The sequence below is a fragment of the Mirounga leonina genome, unplaced genomic scaffold (assembly GCF_011800145.1).
Source record: "Mirounga leonina isolate KUSES-001 unplaced genomic scaffold, KU_Mleo_1.0 Mir_178, whole genome shotgun sequence".
NCBI lineage: Eukaryota > Metazoa > Chordata > Mammalia > Carnivora > Phocidae > Mirounga > Mirounga leonina.
Window position 1 is genome coordinate 25,527,993 of NW_023270464.1, and position 21,301 is coordinate 25,549,293.

The window sequence follows — 21,301 nt, forward strand, 5'->3', positions numbered from 1 at the left end:
CGCCGCGGCTCGGAGAGCTCGGGGCCGCACGCCCCGTGGGGTCCTGGAGCGTTCGGGGAGGCCGTGCGGGGCTCTCCGCGGGCGGGGCTCGCTCTCGCTGGGGGGACCCCCGGAGAGTGGGGGCTCTCGGGGCTGGGCTTCCCAGGCGGAAAACGCACCGACAGCCGCCAGGAGCGGTGAGCGTCGGGAGGTGCCGCCGCCTGGCCGGAGGGTCTCGAGCGCCCGGAGCGCCCGCGGGCAGAGCGAGCCTACGGCGCCGGGGACGCGCGGGCGCAGGAGGAGCCACCGCCGGGCGGCGGGGCGGCCGGGGCGAGCCGGCGAGGGGGACGCGCGGGCCCGGGGCCCGGCACCGGCCGCCTCCCTTCGGCCCGGAGTCGCCGCCTCAGGTCGGCAACAGCAGCGCATTTGCGGATCGCATTAGGCCAGGCCCTTAATGCTTTCTCCAGATGGAGAGAAGCCACCGACCCGCCCCCGGACACCGGCTCCGCCAAGGCGCCCGCGAGGCGAAGCGAGAGGCGAGTGTGACTTCGGCTTTTCCAGGCGCGACTCCTACTGATTTCCCTGTAAACTGTCAGGAGAACTCGGCAGAAACCCCCCGCGGCCCTGCGGGGCGCAGGGGGGCCTCTAGTGGTTCGCCCTCACCTAATTTGGGAGGTTGTGTTGGGCGGGCGCTCAGGCTGTGCCCTCTGAACCTCTCCAGACTCAGCTCTCAGACCCCTCTGGCTGCAGGTCTGGGGTTCGGACAGCACGCGGTGTCATCTGCTGGGGAAAGCCTTGAACTATCCGAAGACGTGCGTTCCAGCCCCAGAGCAGTCACCATCTTGCTGTGTGACCTTAGGCAGGTCCCTTCCCCTCTCTGGGCTGGCTTGGTTGGTCTTAGATTCATTTTTGCCTGAAGTCGAAGAAGCTGGCAGGTGCCCTAATCCTTGGCTCCAGGCTGGCTTCCTGAGTCAGATGCCAGTAGCCACACCCTGCTGCTGACACATGAGCTGGAAAGTGGCTGGTGCAGAGATGTCTCAGCTTCTGAAGGGCTGGAGGTGTGGGTTGCACATGGGAGGCAGGTCCAGCTGCCTTCCTGACCTTGATGTGGACCCATCTGTACCCTGTAGTAGGTAGCCACATCCTGTAGTGGGTAGCCCCATCCTGGACCTACACAAACCTTTTCAAGGCATTGTGGGAGGCTCAGGATCCCTCCCTCTGATCGGTCCCTTAAGTCATGGGTACTGGTACTGGTGGCAGAGCTGGTTGGAAACCAACTTTTTCTTCTTTTGTAGGCTCAAGAGAGATCCCCAGGAGGCTGGACCCCATGGCTTCCTGGCAGAGCTCCTGGTGGCTGCTGATATGGATGGTCTTCACGCACTCTGCCCTCCTGCAGGTAATATGGAGGAGAAGAAGAATGGCAGGCATCCCTCCGCTTGCTTAGGAGCATTACTGTAGATCACCTAAGATGTGGTGTGATTTGTGTTAATCCTATACCAAAGAGAATCTGATTTTCTCTTTTACCTCCAGCAAATGGTATTTTTGGTTGCTTTAGCTGTAAGAATGATTCAAGTCCCTTGGACCCTCTCTGAGTCCTGATCAGGGCCTGGATGCCCCTTGGATACCATGTACCAGCAGTGGCTTGGGGATGTGGTGGACCCTGTCTTTTCAGTCTAGAATGGCTGTCTGCATGTGCCCGGGAGAGGTGAGGCTGCTAGAGGCCAGGACACAATGAATGGGGCCGAGCCCAGCTTCTGGCCTTAGCTCAGCCACTAAGTAACTCAGTAGGTATTCTGAGTTTACTTCTGTCAACACATATCACACTGTTTTGCAGTCCTTTCTTTAGACTGCTGTCTTTCCCACTAGCCTGGGTGGAGGGCAGCTCATCTCTTGCGTCCTCATTTGCCGATAGGGCAGATTGAAATAAAGGAGTGAAGATAGTATTGCCCTAGAGACACGATAGGGAGTGGTGGAGACAGCGGCAAAGTGGATGGCACATGCTGGATGTGGTTAGAGCAGCCTCCACTCTCCTCCAGCTGGTCATTGCCAAGTGGGAACCCAAGCCCCGGATTGCTGTATCTTCTCATTTCTCAAGATAGCTGGACCATCCAGATTTCCTATGAAACCTCCCGGCTTTGAAAGCCCTGAAAGCCAGACAAAGGTGCTTGCAGCCTGGATTTAGCCAAGCAGTTTGTAGCCCTCGGTCGGTCTCAAGGGGCGGAGCACATCTTAGTGTCGTGTCCCCAGGGCTGCTGCTAGCCCAGGACAACCCCTTGTGGGATTAGAACAAGGCAACTCCTCTCTTCAGACATAATTTCTTGGGCATATGGGCTAGAAGGGCTTTACTGTCTGTTCAATGAGGATGCACACTTGAATAAAGACCCACACCTTGGGATCGATTAACCAGGTTGCCTCTCAGTTCACTTTCTTGGACACAGTGTTTCTTTTTTTTTTTTTTTTTTAAAGATTTTATTTATTTATTTGAGAGAGAGAGAGAGCACATGAGAGGGGGGGAGGGTCAGAGGGAGAAGCAGACTCCCCGCCGAGCAGGGAGCCCGATGCGGGACTCGACCCAGGGACTCCAGGATCATGACCTGAGCCGAAGGCAGTCGCCTAACCAACTGAGCCACTCAGGCGCCCTTGGACACAGTGTTTCTGAGCCTCTTCCGACTCCAATGCCCCATGATTTCGGTGGCTCATGAAAACTGGTTGTCGAGGTACAGTTTCTCCCCCATCATCCCATTTCATTGACACTGCTCCATAAGCACATTCTAAAAGAAGCCTTTTGTTAAGTATTTTCAGGGTGATTTTAGGGTTTCTCTAGTCAGTGAGGTGCAGTGTGGTGGCAGGTGGTGGAGACTTGCTTTTCTGCCCCATTAGCAGATCTGAGCCAAGCTTTATTCCTGGTCAACGGGGGCTGAGGTTTCAAGGCACCGCGTTTCATTTTGTCTTCTTGCACCCTATAAAATTTAAATGTGCTTTGAGGCTGTCTGTTGACCTTTGGCCAAGGGCAGAGTTTGCCCAGCTTGAATCACTCAGGGACCTCTTTTGGATTTTTCCGTATCTGTGTGCCTCTGGCAGCGTTTTATCCCTGTATGGGGCAGTGTGTGCAGGAGATCGTAAAAGGAGGGTTCAGACCACACCATCATCCACATTGCCCACTGCTCGAATCCCAGCGCCCCTGCTTCCTGACCTGTCGCACTGACTCGTCTGCGTCGGTTTCGGCATGTGTAGAGAGGGGGAGCTACCTCATAGAATTGTTTGGAGGAGTTCATCCCCTGCAAGTGGAAGAAAGGAGCAGACAAAACAGTGTCTGCACATAGGGCATGTGCGATGGGCTTGAGCTCTCTGCCGCCGTCGCTGCCTTTATCGTGGTTTAAAACTGGAGCCGTGGGCGCCTGGGTGGCTCAGTTGGTTAAGCGACTGCCTTCGGCTCAGGTCATGATCCTGGAGTCCCGGGATCGAGTCCCGCATCGGGCTCCCTGCTCGGCAGGTAGCCTGCTTCTACCTCTGACCCTCCCCCCTCTCATGTGCTCTCTCTCTCTCATTCTCTCTGTCTCAAAAAAAAAAAAAAAAAAAAAAAAATCTTTAAAACTGGAGCCGTGCCAGTTTCGTTGTACCGTAGGGGGCGCTCGGGAGGCATCAGCTGGACAGAGACGGTGCTGTAACAGCTCGGAGCGGGGTGCGGCCCCATCTTCTCAGGGGAGTTCCCACGGGTGAGCGGCACTGGCCAGGGCAGGCTCCCCATGGGTCGTGGGAGAATGTTCTAGTGAAGGGTCGGTCAGTCCTGAGACCCTGCTCATGGGTTGGACACGTGGTTGTCTGCCTAGGGTCAGCCTGGGTTTGTGACTTTGGCGTTTGGGGGCCTTCGGATGTTCCCCAGTATCTCCCCTTGCCTTGTACGTGCTGCCACTGGGTGGCTGGTAGAGAATTAACAGACACGAGGCTGAGCCACAGGGAGCGGGGCTGTGCCCACTCATTTAATAAAAGCTAGATCTCCTTTAATACATCAGCAGACAACTTAACCTCTTACACTCACTGACCACAAGTAACTGTGATGGATTGCAGAACAAAGCACGAGGCCGGCAGCCTTGTGTTTTTCTAGCTTGTTCTTGAGCGTTTCTGGAGGAGCTTGCTGTTTCCCTCACCCTTCCCGTGTCATGGGCCCTGGAAGCTTCCAGTGGCTCCAGATCCTCTCCTTGGGGGCCCTGGTCTTCCCTGAGAAGGCAGCTGCCTTCCTTAGCGAAATCTTGGGCGGATCCACTTTCGTTTTTTCATTTTAAAAAAAGTCCAATCCGGTTTAAAATTTTGATTCCCCACTTTGATTTATTCACTTATTTTTAATTATGTTCATTTAGCCACTGTATAGTCCATCATCATTAGTTTTTGGTGTAGTGCTCAGGGATTCATCAGTTGCATGTAACACCCAGTGCTCATCACAGCACGTGCCCTCCTCAGGGCCCATCACCCTGTTGCCCCTTCCCCTCTGAAACCCTCAGATTGTTTCCCGGGGTCCAGAGTCTCTCATGGCTGGTCTTCCTCTCTGATTTCTCCCCCTTTGGACTTCCCTCCCTCCCCCTGTGGTCCTCTGTGCTCTTGCTTATGTCCCACTTTGATTTAAATCTCCCCTCCCTTCTTTTTTTTTTTTTTTTTTAAAGATTTTATTTATTTATTTGAGAGAGAGAGAATGAGAGACAGAGAGCACGAGAGGGAAGAGGGTCAGAGGGAGAAGCAGACCCCCCGCTGAGCAGGGAGCCCGATGTGGGACTTGATCCCGGGACTCCAGGATCATGACCTGAGCCGAAGGCAGTCGCCCAACCAACTGAGCCTTCCAGGCGCCCAATCTCCCCTCCCTTCTGTGTCGTGTAGGGCTGACCCGGGGCTCCGGGTATGTGAAACGGGGTTGTGCTGGGGTCTCTTCTCTTCCCACCTCAACCAGCGGTGAGGACTGGCTCTGGGACACTTCTTCCTTTTAGTTATTCCGGGTCCAGCCCTCCTGCCATTGGAAATAGCGGAGGGAACGGGGACAAGAGCAAAGAGCTTCCTGCTTAATTGGATGCCTCTCTCTGGCAGATGCCACTGTGCGTCCGGCTCTCGCGGACTCTCGTGCCCTCGGGTGGCATGTGCGGCCTCCTCAGAGGGCTCTGCGGGACCTCCCTTTGCTGGAGCAGGGGGTGCGGCCCTGCCTGCCCGTCGCTGCTGGGCTCTTCTTGCCCAGCACGCAGCTCTGTGGGCTGGGGTACCAGCAGTGGCTTAAACCCCGATCCATAGCATCACATACAGACTTGCCACATCGTGTGTGGCGTGGCCGAAACGAAGGTAGCGTCGTGTGTCAACCACACTTCAGTTAGAGAAAGACGCCCCAGCTCCCTTGGGCGTTGTCCACCCGATCGGTAGGAAATGCACGCATCCTCGCTGTGCAAATGGTGGAGGTCCTGTCTCGGGCTGCCAGGCCCCTTCAGTTCCCCACAACCTGCTCTGAGGCGGGTGTCTGCCTGATGTTGGTCACTCTCTTTAGAATGTGGGGTGCTTGGCGCCTCTCCGACACCACTTTGGCCAATGTCGTGGCCCTGGGAAAGGTCCCACTGGCAAAGGGCCCGTTGAGTATCGAGACATAAAGTTAGACACGCCAGCTCTAGGCTTAGGGCCAGGGCGGGTGTTGCTGGGAGTTGTGGCCTCAGTGATTCGATTTCAGTGGTTGTGCTCGGAAGTTTTAAGGGTTGCTGTTTCAGGTGGTTCTTGGTGGTTCTGGTCTCAGGGGTTCCCTCTGGCATTGTTTTTGGTCTTGGTGTAATTTCCGGTCTTTAGCCATCTTTCCGGGGTCCTCAGTTCTGGAATCGGGAGGGGTTCCGGTCTCGGTGATCCTGGATATTTGGGTGGCTCGGGTCTCGACGGCAGTTTTGTCTGGGTGGTTGTCGTCTTGCGGAGGTGCCGGTTAGAGAGCCAACACTTGTAGTCCCTCTTCACAGAGTGAGTTCTGCCACACTGGTGGGGCCTGGTACAGCGCTTCTCATCTCCTTACTCTCCTGTGCATGATCCCCCATCTTCAGAACTCCCCAGCCAAGCTCTGTGGCCCTGTTCCTGCTGGTCCCCCATCTAGACAAGAGGTTTCAGAGAATGACAGTGAATTGATTGACCTCCTTGCCATAGCTTGACCTTCTGTGTCTAGCAGCACTGACCGCTAGCGGGTAAATTATGCACATAAACACTTCAATTGTAGAAAAATAGGAGATCTGGATTAATTGAAGGAAAAACAAAATGAAAAATTGACCTTGCTACTCCCACCCAGGTAATAACTATTAGTGTTTTCATGTGTAATCTTCCAGACTTGTTCTATGGATAAATATGATATAAATACATGTGTTATGTTTTGATAAATGGGATCATGCTAAAGATACTGCTATGCATCGTTTTCAGTCAGTATATCGTGAATATCTTTACATGTCAGTATATATATTACAAGTGAAATGGCTATGTTCACTGTTCTTATGGATATCCCATGATACCATAATTTGTTGAACCACATTATTTCTTCATTTGACGTTTGGGTTGTTTCTAGGATGGTTCGTTCACTGGTGTTTGCCATCTGCCACCTGTAATGAACATCTTATGCTCACATCTTTGTTACTTATTTGAATATTCCTTAAAATAATTCTGTGCTTTGCTACACATTTGATATACCCTTGTGGGCCTTTTTCTCCTTGTCCAGTTTTATTCTGGGTAGAGTTCTTCCAGCGCTCTCGGTTTTATGTCTTAGAGGTACTCCCTGAGTAACCTCACCCTCCACAGTGATTTTGGATGCAGATTCCACACTGTGCGGGACACTCATAAAGGAGCCTGAGTGGGAAGACCTCAGCTTGTCCTGGAGGCAGGTCCACCTTATTACCAAGTTGCCCCTGAGGCCTGTAACTGCAGGATGGAGTCATTGGGTAGATCCCATGAAAATCCAGTGGAAGAATGAAGGGGAGCCCTGTCCTTGTTTGTCATAGGTGACCCCTGACTCCTTTCTCTTTCCGCCCCTCTGACCTTCCCATCTCTGGCTTTTTAAAAAAGCTGCTCAGTTGCAGAGTTCTGCACTTGGCCTCTTCTTCCTCGCTTCCCACGCTCTCTCCAGGCACCTCCCGTCACTCCTCTGGTTTTCTTTCCAGAGGCTCCTGCCTGGGATTTATCGCCAGGGGGACCCAGCTCTCATAGTGATCCAGGCTTTGAAATGTTCTCTTCCAAGAAGGTTCTACATATGCTGAAAAGATAAAAAGATATCTTCTATTTTACTTTAACTTCTAAATGTAAACATTGGAAATAAAACACAATTTTGATAAGTCTGTTTTGGTTTTTCTTTCTTTTTTTTGAAACTCAAAAACCTCTCCAAATGGAAGAGGCCCAGTATCTCTGATAGGCTTCTGTCTGCCTCTTCCAAGAGCTGCACATCAGCATATCCAGGAGCTACTAGCCAGCTCCTCTAGGCTATTCCCAGACACAATACTTCCTAAACAGAAGTCCTCATCCCCCCTGCCCCCAACTCCATCTCAATGCTTAGATCCTCCATCACCTGGTCATTTGAGCCAGAATCCTGGGCTCCCTCTAGCTGCATTCTTCTTTGTTGCTCTGTCCTGTACCCATTCTGTCCCTAACTTGTATCCGTTCCATCTTAGAATTGGTTTCTTAAATCTGTGTCTGCCCCTCTGCTTCCATGGATACCATATGTTTGAAGAGTAGGGCCCATGGCGGCACGCGGTACGAAATCAGGATGAACAAAGGCGGTTTGTGGTTCTACTGGAAAGGACCTCAACGAGCATGCTATGTAAGTCAGTAATACAGAGAACTTTATTCAGGGGGCAGCATGGAGTCCTGTGGGTGTTCAGGAGGCGATGGGCGGCACCATGGAGTCATCTCCACTGGACCACTGGTGATGCACCTGAGCTGAGGATACTTGGAAGGCAGCTAGCACTGGTCCAGCTGGTAATAATGAGACCTTCAACCCAGTTCACAAGAGCGCATGGGTGGGGGTTAGCCGTAGGCAAGAGGGTGGGTAGGGAAACCATTTTAGAACCTGAGGAGATAGATCCTGACAAGTGATTACCGTGGGGTTGAGAGTGAGAGAAAGGGAAGAAATGAAGATTCCTTCAGGTTTTGAACAAGTTTTAGGGACGTGTGAGTGTGAAAGTTGACCCTGATCTTCTGAAATGGTGATGTTTGAAGGAGTAGCTTCAGGGTAAGATGTGGGTTACAGAAGATGAGGCACCGAGAAAGGAAATGTGTGATGCTCTTTGAGAAGGAAACAGGGTCATTAGCACGGTTGTTCTGGGCAAGGTGAACATTTCAGTATATATGTACTCCACAGGGAAGCATCCAGGAGAAAAGAAAGGATTTAAGATACAAGAGGAAAATACCAATTATATGTAATTGCTTTGTAACAGAAAAGTGGGCCGTGTTCTCCCACTGCCTTGCTAATGGATCTTAAAGCACCAGAGCTAACATGTTATGGAAACCACGTTTCAAGGTTTATGATTGTGATTGCTTGCAGTTTATTTTTACAAAGATGCTAATTTCCATAAATAGCATGGAAGCATAAAGCAATTTCCTCTCCAAGTATTTTATGCAATTACTTTCTGGAATTTGTCAGCACCGAACAGCTCCAGCCAATGTATGTTATAAATTATTGTGGTCAAATACTCAGAAATGAATTTGTCCTCCAAATCTTCATTTATAAATATAGTAACCTTTTATTTTGAAAATAATTTAGAAAAAGGAAGAATACCTATTTTATTAATAAAAACTCATTTATAGTATTAAAGGACTCTTCAAATTCTCTTTACTCTCTCTTTTCAAATTTCCATTGTGTATTTTTCCTGCTTTAAAAACAAAATATATTTATTAAAAAATGTGGAAAACACGGAAAGATAAAGATGCAAAAATAATTAATTCTACCAGTTGTTAGGATTTTGTTGTATATATGTATTCCTAATATTCTTCTTAGAATATTAACATATATGCATCTTTAAAAGTCATTATACTGTATTTTGATTATAATTTTTTAAAGATTTAACAATGTGAGGAATATTTCCATATGTCCTTAAATATTTTTCCTCTAATAATATTTAATGTCTTCATAGTACTGCATCCTTTTTATTAAGTAATTCTTTACTGCTGAAACTTCAGATCGATCAGTTTTTTACTGTTACAAATAATGCTGCTACAAAAATGCATGCAGATCCGTCCTTGCTCACATTTGTGATCATTTTCTTTGAAAACAGTTCTAGAAAATGTATTCGTTGAGACATAATTTCGGGGGGTGGTCAAAAGCTGTGTGCAGTTTTAAGACCTTAAATTTATATTATCAGGTTCTCTTTCAGAAAGCTTCTCTCAATGTGTACTCTTACTTTGCAGGAGTTGGCAATATAAGGTTTAAGGAAATCTTAGTAGTGAGAGAATCTTAAAAATACTTTCGGGCCATTTCTATTACTGGTTTTGTGTAAGGTTTCCTTAAGACATTAGAAATAGTATAACAGATTTTATCTTCCTATTTTTGCCACTTTTTTCTGTTGAGAACTTTTTATTAATTTGTAAGTGTTCTGTTCTTTATATATAAAGAATATTAACCTTTTGTCTTTCATATGTTGCAAATAATTTTCCCATTTTGTCACGAATATTTTATTTTTATTTATGTTTTGGATACACTGACATTTACAATTACAATTTACAATTTACAAGCCATCTACTCTAGGAGTCTCTTAATTTAAGAGCTCTTTGCCTCTGCACCATGCTTAGAAATAACATCATACCGAGAGAAAATATATGCTTATATGTGTCTTCTTCTAGTCTTTTTTAAAGATCGTTAACATTTTAGTTTTAGAATATATTTATTTAATTAATCTGCTGGTCTCTTCCTGTGCTAATACCATATTTTTAAACAAGCTACTTTACTGTAGCTCTGTAGTGTGTTCAGTAACTATTAAGGCAAGACCTCTCTTCATTATTATAGTTTTGACTAATCCAGAAGGTCTTTCAAATGATTTGGTCAAGTTCCAAGAACAAAAATCCTGTTTTTTAAAAAGGGATTTGGCATAATGGGGAAGTTACTAGAGTTCTTTCGCTCAAAACTACACAAGACAAACAACAAAAAGAACAAGTTTATCTTCAGTGAAATAAAGAAATGGTACTAGCCCCCCAACACAAACTATGAAGTATTTTCTTGAGTACTGTCGAAACTAGATGTGAGAGAGAGGATCCTGAAGGTGGATATGTGTCTCCTTGGATTGTGAGCGGGACAGAGATTTCCCTAAGGGTGACTGTCACAGATTGTGCCTGTCTAATAAACTTTTGGTAAGAACAGTGAAATTGGGGGCCATGATGGGACTCGAAAGAAGTGGGTATTGTCCCCAAAGAGGTCTTACTTGACACCAAAAAATGGTAAGCAACCCATAGTTGAAGGGGAAAATTGTTGACACAGTTTTTTTGGTCTAGGTGCTCAAGGTGACCTTCTACAGAGAGAGGCTGCTGAAGGTGAAGGGGAGAAGGAGCAGTACCTTCCAGAATGAAGAGCTGTGGGTTAAGGGGCTTCCTGTGGACCTCATTGACTTTCCAGTGTTGACAATAAAAGAAAGATGTTGCTCTAGAGACAAGGAAAGAGCTTAGTTAGTAAGGGGATGAGCCAGACGCCAAAGGAGAATTAGAGCGCTGGATTGCTCTAGTTCATTCTGTCTTGTACCTCACATCCTTCCTCTCCTGTTCTTCAGCAGCAGCTGACCCCATGAGGAATGACGCAGACACAATGTCTAAGGAACTGGGAATGTGCCAGACAGAATGGGTATTCTACAAGATGAAATATAAACAAACAAATAAATGATAATAGAAAAATGATGAGGGGACCCAACATATGTATAGTTAATATCTCTTAAAAAGAACAAAACACAAAAAATTCAATAATACAATTAAAGAAAACTTTTCTCACCTTTTTCCTGAGGTCTTTGTAAATATTGATTCTGGACCTTTCGGCATTGAGTATTACTGAAGAGAACTCTGTGGCCAATCTGATTTTTTCCCCTTGTACGTGTCTCACTTTGTCTGCCATGATATCTAACATGATTTCTTCTTTATTCTGTCTTATATTTTCATCTGGACGTGATGTAAATGATTTTTATGTAAATAGTGTGTGTTGTGTGTTCAGAAAAGGTTTTTTAGTGTGGTCTTCAAATTTGTAATGTTTTTATTTTTTAATTTTTGCCATTCTTTTTCTAAGCTCACTTTTCTGTAGTCAAGTGTTTTCTTTGTACTTTTATATTTCCACCTGAGCTTTTTGAAAGAGAGATCAGGTTGTCTATAATTTATCTGTGACTGTTGTTTTGAGAATTTATCTAGTGATACATGTTCATTGACTACATTTTGCTTATGTTTCTATTTTTATTTTATTTTTTGCTTTTGTTTCTATTTTTAAAAATTGTATTCATTGATCTTGTGAGGGTTCTGTTCTGATAAGGATTTTTTTTTTTTTTTTTTTTTTTTTTTTTTGCAAATGGGGCTCTGCTCCATATGTCTCTCATCCTCCTTGGTTAGGCTAGCAGACTAGCCAGGGTATGTTCTTCTCTTGATGATAACAGACACACATGAGAATAGGTCCAAATGCACAAGGGTCTTCCTTGTGCCTTCTGCTTGAGTCATTTTTGCTAACATCCCATTGGCCAAAGCAACTCACATAGCTGAAGCCATGGTCAGGGGGTAGGGAAGTACCTTTTCCTACTGTGAAGCCAGGGCAAAGTTATAAGGCCAAGCCCCAAATCACTGGAGTGGGCAAGTGTGCTCTTTCCATAGAGATTATGTGGGTATGTGTGTGTGTGGGGGGGGGAGGGGTAGGAGTGAATATTTTCAAATACTCTAATTTGATCTGGCAAACCCAGGCTTTTCTTTTTTTAAAAGTTTTTATTTTAACTCCAGTTAACATACAGTGTGATATTAGTTTCACGTGTACAATATAGTGATTCAACACTTCCATTCATCACCCAGTGCTCATCACAACAGGTGCCCTCCTTAATCCCCATCCCCTATTTTCTCCATCCCCCCCACCCCCCTCCCACTGGTAACCATCAGTTTGTTCTCTATACTTAAGAGTCTGTTTCTTGGTTCATCTCTCTCTCTCTTTTTCCTCCTTTGTTTGTTTTTTTGTTTCTTAAATTCCACATATGAGTGAAATCATGATATTTGTCTTTTTCTGAATGACCTATTTTGCTTAGCATTATACTCACTAGCTCCGTCCATGTCACTGCAAATGGAAAGGTTTCATTCTTTTTTATGGCTGAGTAATATTCCAGGGAGTGTGTGTGTGTGTTTGTGTGTGTCTGTGTGTGTGACATCTTTATCCATTCATCAATCAATGGACACAAAGCCAAGCTTTTCAGTGACGGCAGTATAGCTCTGGAGAGCATACTTTAATCATTACACTTACACCTTCATCGGAAGCAAATATTACTGAATTGGGAAATTGTAGCAAAGTCTCACTTCAACGATGTAAAGCCAGCCAGGAAGAAGGACATTTTACAATATGTGTAAATGTATTCATGTTACTGGAACAAAAGTTTCAAGAAACAGTGATTATCATTTCTATGAAGGATTCACTGCGATAATTGCTTTTTTATCCATTCCATTCCAATTGATCCCATGAAAAAATGGCTGGTTAAAACCCAATAGATTAATTTCATTACCCACTAATGGGCTATATTTACAGTTTGAGAAGACACTGCCCTGGTTAATAGACCCCCATATTCTGTCTTCTTCTGTGTGTATTGATTGTCCTTCTCTGATACTTGGCTGGAGGGAGAGGGTTGATAAATGAGACAGACTGCCAGCACAACTCCCAGATTCTGGCTGGCCATCACCTAGTGTAGCTCTGATCTCCTGGGGCGGTATGTTCCCCTGCTGAACTGACTGTTGCCAGTGGTATACACATAAAGCTGTAATTGCCCCCATGCTCGGTCATCAGGGCTCTTCAGAGAGATCTAGATGATCATATTCTTTGACTCCCCTGACCTACTAACGCAATGAATCATTATTAATGGGATCCCTAATACTGAATTATCCTTGTGTTCCTAGCATTAACTGTACTTGGCCATGATATATTGTCTTTTTAATATTCAACTGGATTTGGTTTCCAAATAGTTTGTTGAAAAGTACTACATCTGTATTCACAGGTAATGTTGGTGAGTACTATATTTTTCAGGTTTTTATATCAGGATTTTTGTTAACTTCACAAAAATGGATTGGATCATTTTCCATCATTTTCTTTTCTTTTCTGGATCAGCTTAATTAGCACAGGAATAACCTGTTCCTTGAAGATGTGAAAGAGCTTGATAGTAAATGGGGCACAGAACCTCTTTTGGGAGACTATTCTCTGACAGCTTTTTTTACTTTCTATATGATTATTGGATTATTCAGGTTTTCTCCTATGTCTTTCATCAATTTTGGTGATGCACCTTTCCCTAGAAACTTTCTATTTCATCAAAAATGAAAAATTTTATGGGGCAGAGGGAGGTATTTTGTCATTTTTCAAAATTTTTAAAATTTTGCTTTTATCTCTGACTTATTTTTTCTTCACTGAACAGAGTCTTTACTTTTTAAGTTTTGAAATGCTGAATTTTGAAGCGCTCAATTTCACGAATGTGGCAAGGATAGCTGACATTTTGACGTTTTTCTAAATTTCCATAGGTAGTTGACTATAAATTATATTCCCTGGGTTAGGGGATGCTGTTCTATTATCCCGTCTTTCTTCTGATCCTTCTTCTGGAGAAGATCTAACAGTAGATCCTTCTGATCTACTGTTAACTCACTCCCCACACTGAGTCCTATTCAGCTCTGGAGAGGAGCAGTCGACCTATTTTCTTCTTGTCTCCTGCTGATCTTTGTCCTCAGGAGCCCACCTTCCCCCCCCGCCCAAGTGCTTGTCTAGCTATTTTCATAAACAGAGATAGTTCTCTCCTTGAGAGGAACAATGGGTCCAGCTGTTGGGTAAAATTGAATTCTGCTCCCCCATTTGCCGATGATCTTGGCCTCCCAGTTGTTTTTTTAGTTTTTCCAATATTATCCATAATGAAATCTTCAACATTTTGGTACACAAATATTTTAGTTACCCAGTTGTGCCAGTTCACACTCCCATGAGTTTCCTTGGGAGAGTGCCCATCACCATACACTCACTAAAAAATGTTGTCTGTTTCATTTTAAACTTCATCACCCTTAAATCTAGATGGAAGTGACCACTTTGGTTTTCAGAGCCTAGAATTCGGAGGGTTGATGCAGCTCATTTAGTGGTACATGTTAAGCTACGTTAGAAAATGGATCAACTAGGAGTTTATAATTTATGAAAAAAAGACCATACTGTTAAAGTCCAAAGATAAGGTACTGGTAAGTTGGGGGTGTGTGTGGATAAAATTACGAGCAAAACTTGCAGTTGCTCAGTGGGATCTGGACTTCTGGGACTCCAGATGAGTCTGGAAAGAAGAAAGCACTGTCAGAATTTTCTGCTGGGGTGAAGGTAGGGCTTGTGAAGACTGCCTTCTGCTTGTTTGGTTCTCTTTGTTGGCTTGGATGATTGCCCATTTGCCGGGACTGAAGATTGAAGAAACTGATGGTAAGAAGCCAGCCCAAGGGTGAGGGGCATAGCTGTCCTTCTGGAGGAAGGTTGCCCATTTGTTGGCAATAACTTTTGGTCATACTAAGCTCGGTTTGGGAGGGGAGAGAGGGGGAAATGTGTGGGATGGCCAGATTGAAGCAGGTCCAATACCCTGTGGCTAGTTAAAGCACATTCCTTTCAAGGCACACTTTACATGTAAAATGTAGAGCTTTCTTTCCATGGGGAACCATGGCCCTTAATACTCCCTCCTCCATGGCCCTCTGATGAAAGAAGACCTTCCCAGACCCTGGTCGAGGTCTCATGCTTTGCCTCACGCTTCAGGATGGGCTCTGTGGCCTTGCATCTTGGAGGAAGCCCCGTGCCTTTGAGCTGACCTTCAGACCTTCCTTTCTACCCTTGGGAGGTCCAGCATGTGGCAGGCATCAATGTTCACTGCTTTGGGGGTGGAGCACTTGCGCTGCACACTCTGTAAACACTTTCTGGGATGCATTAGCAGCTTCCCTTGTGAGAGCCAGGAAAGCTTTCAGGGCACGGAGTAGGGAAGGAACGCGCGGAGTGGCAGGCGGCCATGCTCTGGCGGGTTCTGTTCAGGCCCCGATGTGAGGAGGCTGCTTACCTGGCTGGTGCCCACTGTGTACCTGGCTGCTGACCGCTGGTGCCTGGTAGGTCCTTAGCAACGTACTTAGCAACCTGACACTTGAACAGACAATGGAAAATTTGGGGTGGGGGGAGGGAAGAGCCCAACCCATGCTGTGGAATGAGCTAGCTATGGTTTATTATGTGGCTAATTGATGAAACGAATAAATAGGCTCATGCACATGTGTGTGCACACAGCAACACAGATGGCGTGCTGATGCAGCCCTCGGTCCTTCCTCAGTGCCGCGTTGGTGAATCCCTGGAAAGTGACAGGCCAGAGTCTCTGTCCTTGTTGGCCTCATTCGGATTTTTTTCTATGCTGTCTGCTGATCCACTTTGGTGCCCACCCCAGGACACAGGTGTTTCAAGCCAGCCTTGGCTCCCAGAGTTCTCCCTTGGCTAGCCCTTGAGTGGTTTCCTGGAGAGAATTAACAGATTTTTCCATTCTAGTAATAACCAAGGGAAGCTTGTCCTTCAAAAGACACATGGCACCCAGGACATGGGCATCTTTCTGTAGCTCATCTGGAAGTACTCACTGAGCTCAGAGCTCTGTTCTTTAATGTAAGACTGTGGGATTAGCACATCATTCTGAGATTCAATTAACAAATCCACTGACTGACAATCCCTGATGAGATCAAGAAGGAAAGATCTCAATGGAAATTAATACGAGACTGGAGTTGGCAGTAGAAGTACATGTGTAGTCCTAGTCTTCGTTCAGCATTTAGAATTTAGAGATTCTTCTCTGCTTTCTCTTTAGTAGTAAGTTGAGTTATATACAAAGGAGTTGTAGCTTCTGTGGTATGCTAGAATTCCCTCTGTGGGGTATGTTTGCAAGTATTTTCTCCTGGTCTGTAGCTTGATTTTTTAAAATCCTCTTAATCAGGGTCTTTTGTAGACCAAAAGTTTTTAATTTTGATGAAGTCAAGTTTATCACTTTTTTTTCATTTGTGGATCATGGTGTTTGGTGTTGTGGCTAAGAACTCTGCACAGCTCTAGGTTTTGAAGATTTTCTCCTATGCTTTCTTCTAGAAGTTTTATATTTTTACACTTTGTGTCTAAATTCATGTTTCATTTTGAATTAATTTTTGTATAAGGTATGAAGTTAAGGCTAAGACTTACTTTTGCCTGTAGATACTGAAATGCTCCAGCGTCATTTGTTGGAAAAACTCTCCTTCTTCCACTGAATTGCTTTTGCTCCTTTGTCAGAAATCAGTTGGGAATATCTGTGTGGGTTTACTTCCAGACTCTGTATTTTGTTCCATTGAGTTATATGTCTACCCCTCCTCCAATAAGACACTATCTGTGTTACTGTAGCTATATAATAAGTATTGAAATTGAGTACAGTGCTCCTTCCTACTTTATTCTTCTTTATCAAGATTATTTAAGTTATTCTAGTTACTTTGCATTTTCACATAAATTTTGGATAAGCTTGTCTATATATACAAAAAAATCTTGCTGGAATTTTGATAGGAATTGTGTTAAACCCATTGGTCAGTTTGAGGAAGGATTAACATCTTAATTATGTTGAGTCTTCCAATCCATGAACATGGTCTGACTTTTTATTATTTACATAGATTTTGACTTCTTTTATAAATGTTTTATAAAATTGTGAACATGTCTCTTAGATTTGAACCTAAATAGTTCATACTTTTTTGGAATGGCTGTAAATGGTGTTGGGGTTTTCATTTCATTATCCACATGTTAGTTGCTAATACGTAGGAAAACAATTGATTTTTGTGGATTGCTCTTTTACCCTATAACCTTTCTAAACTCATATATTATTTCTAGGAGGGTGTGTGTGTGTGTATTCCTTAGGATTCTGTATACAGACCATGTGGATTAAGCCTAAAATTAAGGACTAGTATTGTGCGCTGCCTTGACATCTGGTGAAACCAGGAGGGTCTAGAATGGCCTCACTGCAGGTTCCCTTCTCCACTCTGCTCCCATGGATATGGTCCCCTAGCCAAACAACCTTCCTTATCTGGGGGACCAGGCAAGGTTCCTGCTTATACCTGAAAGTGGGTTTCAGTTCCTTGCCAGACTACAGAATTCAAAGAAGCCAATCACATCCTCCTTAAGGAACCAGAGGCCACGTCTTGATACTACCTGCCTGCCTCTGTCCTTGCTTGTTTATTCTGTTCCCAAGTAAACCCTCATGTGGCCCTGCATGGCATGCAGTGCCCTCTTTTCCTGGGCTGGGAGTATGTGGTTAATAACCTGCTGTCTGTCTCATCAGTTCAGCATCAGGTGTCAGGTGTCTGACCATTCCTATAACCCAAGGGAGAATCCCTCCCTTGTCGGGGGGGTGAATTGGAGGTGATTAAACAGTCAGGTCATCTACAAATAAGGGCAGTTTTATTTCTTCCTTTTCAATCTGTATGCTTTATTGAGGTTTGTTTTATGTCCCAGAATGTGGCCTCTCTTGGTGAATGTTCCATTGGCACATGAAAAGAATGTATATTCTGCTGTTGTTTGGTGGAGTGTTCTTTAAAATCAATTAGGTTTGGTTGGTTAACGATATTGTTTACTTCTTTTCTATCTTTGCTGATTTTCTCTCTAGTTATTCAGTCAATTGCTGAGAGAGGGGTGTTGAAATCCCCAACTGTAATTGTGAATTTGTCTATTTTTCCTTTCAATTTTATCAGTTCTTGCTTCACGTATTTTGAAGCTCTGTTGTTTGGTGCATGCTCATTTAAAATTCCTGTGTTTGCTTAGTGGAATGTTCCTTTATGTACCTGGAAATTTTCTTTGCTCTAGAGTTTATCTGATATTAATGTAGCCACTCCTTTTTAAAAATTGCTATTAAATATAATATGCACATAATACAAATTTTCCCTTTACTTTAATATTCTTTTACTTTTCACCTATCTATACCATTATATCTGAAGTGAGTTCCTTATAGAGAGCATATAGCACACCTTCCAGCTGTGTGTGTGTGTCTAATCCATTCTGCCAGTCTTTCTCTGGTATACTGATGTATTTGGTGTATTTTGATCATTTACATTTAATGTAATTATTGATATGTTACAATTATATGTTATGTTAGGACTTTAGCCTGCTATTTTTTTTCTTTTTGTTTCCTCTGTTTCCCTTTTCTTGCCTTCCTGTGGGCTACTTGAACATTTTTTAGAACTCCATGTTCATTTATTTATAGAGATTTTTAATGTCTCTTGATTCTCCCTGCCCCCCACATCATGATTGCTCTGTCTTATCACATATGATATGTGATATCTCAAGTGATACATAGAAACTTTACCTCCATGTAGGTTCTTTTACCCCTCCCCACTTTTAATATGGTAACTGTCTTAAATATGTTCTTTTTGTACATTGAATGCTGTATCAGATGGTACAACTTTTGTTTTAACTATCAAACATTTAAAAAAAATTAAAAAAAAAAAACACAGCTCATTATTCCGTTATCTATTTTTATCCATTACTTGGTTCTTTCTTCCTACTTGAAGTTCCAAGCCTCCTTCTGTTATCATTTTCCATCTCTCTGGAGCACTTCTTTTTTCCTTTCTTTAAGGGTAGGTCTTCTGGTGACAGATTCCTCATTTTCCTGTACCCGAGAATTGTTTTCATTTCCCTTTTATTCCTAGAGGGCATTTTTGCTGGGTATAGAATTCTGGTTTAACTGATCTTTCAGCATTTGAAACATGTGCTACTTCCTTCTGACTGCTTTGGTTTCAGATGAGAAATCCACTGTTTTTCAGATTGTTCCCCTATAGGCGCTGCATTGTTTCTCTCTAGCTGATTTTTGAATTTCTGTTTGTCCTTAAATTTCAGATGTTTGATTATGATGTTGTGTATTTCTTTGGGGTTGTTCTGTTTAAGAATATAGATTCATGGATCTTTGGGTTTATGCTTTTTCCCAAATTGGGAAAATTTTGGCCATTATTTCTTCAAATATACTCCTCCGCCCCACACTATTGCTCTTCTCCTTCAAGCTCTGTCATCTCAATATGCTAAAAAACTGCATCTGGTGAGTTTAAAATTTAAGTTGTTGTATTTTCAGTTCTGCAATTTCTATTTGTTTCTTTCTTTGTCGTGTCTTGTATTTCTTTTCTGTGATTTTCTATCTTTTTGTTTCAAGAGGATTCATAATTGGTTACTGAAGAATTTTTATGATGGCTGCTTTAATATCCTTGTCAGATAATTCAGACATCTGAGTCATCTCAGTGTTGGCATCTGTTGGTTGTCTTGTCTCATTTAAGTTGTGATTTTCCTGGTTAGTATAACAAGTAATTTATTTATTCTAAATACTTTTGGTATTATGAGACTCTGGAATCTACTTAAATCTATATTCTATTATAGCATATAGTCACTCTGTTTAGACTAGCGTACAGGTCCTTGTCTGATTTTGTGGGCCATAATTATAATGACAGTTCAATTTTTAGAGCCATTGCAGTGGTATTCTGGTTTGCTTCATTTATGTGCTGTGATATTCCACACTGTGGTTCAAGTCCCAAACCTTTTATACTGTTAATACTGGTCAGTTTCATTTGTGGGTAGGTTAAGGGTTTGCTTAGGACTTTATATGCAGGTTTAAAAATTCCCTTTCTCTAGCTACCCTTCTAAGGTATCTAAGCTCTTCTAAGCTCTGACCCACCCCCTCATTCTACTTGGGAGGGGGAGGAGGGCCACTGCCCCTGCTGGGGTGGGGGTGGGAGTCCAGGCTCCCCACCTGGTCTCAGCAGATGATGTGCATCAGTGGGGGAAGTGTCACCTTGGGCTGCCCATGCTGGTGGGTAGGGATGGCAGTCCAGGACCCCCACCTGGTCTTTGGTGATACCAGGCCGTCAGCTAGGGGAAGGTAGCATGTCCAGACTGTCCAGTGAGATAGTCCAGAAGTGAGAGGCCAGGCTCTCCACTCATTCTACTCATTCCTTGCTGGCACTGCTGGTGGTGGGGGGTGGTATCCATGCTCTTTGGTTAGGGCAAGGTGGTTATTAAAAGGATTTCTGTCCTGCTGGGCTGTCTCCTGCTCCTTTGACTAGAGAGAATAAACTTCTATTGGGGCTTTTACGGGGTGGGTGTCTTTGCTTACTGGTTTTCTGTGTTGCAGTTGTCTGCATGTTGTCCAGAATATATGGAACGTAAAAGGAAAACCCAGGGAACCCACTACTATCTTGTTCCTCAAGCCCTGAGGTCCCTAGCCTATCAGACCTCTTTTCTCCTTTCTGAGTCTTGTTATGATTGTTTGCTTTATTATGTCCAGGGTTTTTAGTTATACTTAACAGGGGGAGTAGGGACACATGAGTCTACACCGTTTTGTTTATAATCCAGCATTTTTTAATCTTTGAGGAATTCAGTATTTTCACTAGGCTTGTTATGATTGTTTGCTTCATTATGTCCAGGGTTTTTAGTTATACTTAGCAGGGGGAGTAGGGACACATGAGTCTACACCATTTTGTTTATAATCCAGCATTTTTTTTTAATCTTTGAGGAATTCAGTATTTTCACTGGGCTATGACTAAGTTCTGATTTTGATCTACACGGTTTAGCTATTTTCTTTGGACTGGGGAGTTTTCTTTCAGTATATCTTTACGTTTCTTTTTCTGTTCCAGTTTTTCTGTTCTCTCCTTTAAGAACATTAATTATCCATATGGGATCTCTTTTGTCTATTCTCCTGGCCTGTCATCTTCTATTATAATTCTAGCATTTTTCTTTTCATTCCCAATTCTCATGCTTGTCTGCTACTTCACAGACGCTTAATTTTCTATAATGTAATTTCTCTCTTTAATCTACCTAATGCTTTCAGACATTATTTCCATATGCTGGCTTCTTTTTCATTTGAAACTGTTGTTTTATCAACTCATCTTTCCTATCTTGTTTCTCAAAGTTCACATTTACTTTAGTTTCTTTAAATGTTCAAAGCAAATGCTATCTAAAATTGTTTCCTAGAATAAAACTTTTTTCTGAAAATTTCTCTCTTGCATGTTACGTTATTTCTTTTTATGCTGTAGATGTTTGTAGTTTCCAAGTTGGTTTAATTCCATTCACTTGTCCTTGAATGAACATTTGCAATGACCCTGTCACCATATGTATTATTCCCAAAACCAGTGAGGC

The 21,301-nt window shown here is 43.9% G+C and overlaps 1 protein-coding gene across 4 annotated transcripts in view; it reads left to right on the plus strand.

The window, feature by feature from the left end:
• Window positions 1-379: 379 nt before the first annotated feature.
• Window positions 380-21,301, plus strand: part of ADAMTSL3 (ADAMTS like 3) — a 374,681-nt gene continuing 353,759 nt past the window's right edge. For 2 of the 4 annotated variants that reach the window (XM_035024249.1, XM_035024250.1), the window contains exons 1-2: window positions 382-515; window positions 1,275-1,375. In XM_035024249.1, coding sequence (XP_034880140.1) covers window positions 434-515; window positions 1,275-1,375 — 183 coding nt within the window. In that variant the 5' untranslated portion in view covers window positions 382-433. The other 2 variants (XM_035024252.1, XM_035024251.1) reach the window with 2 other exon arrangements.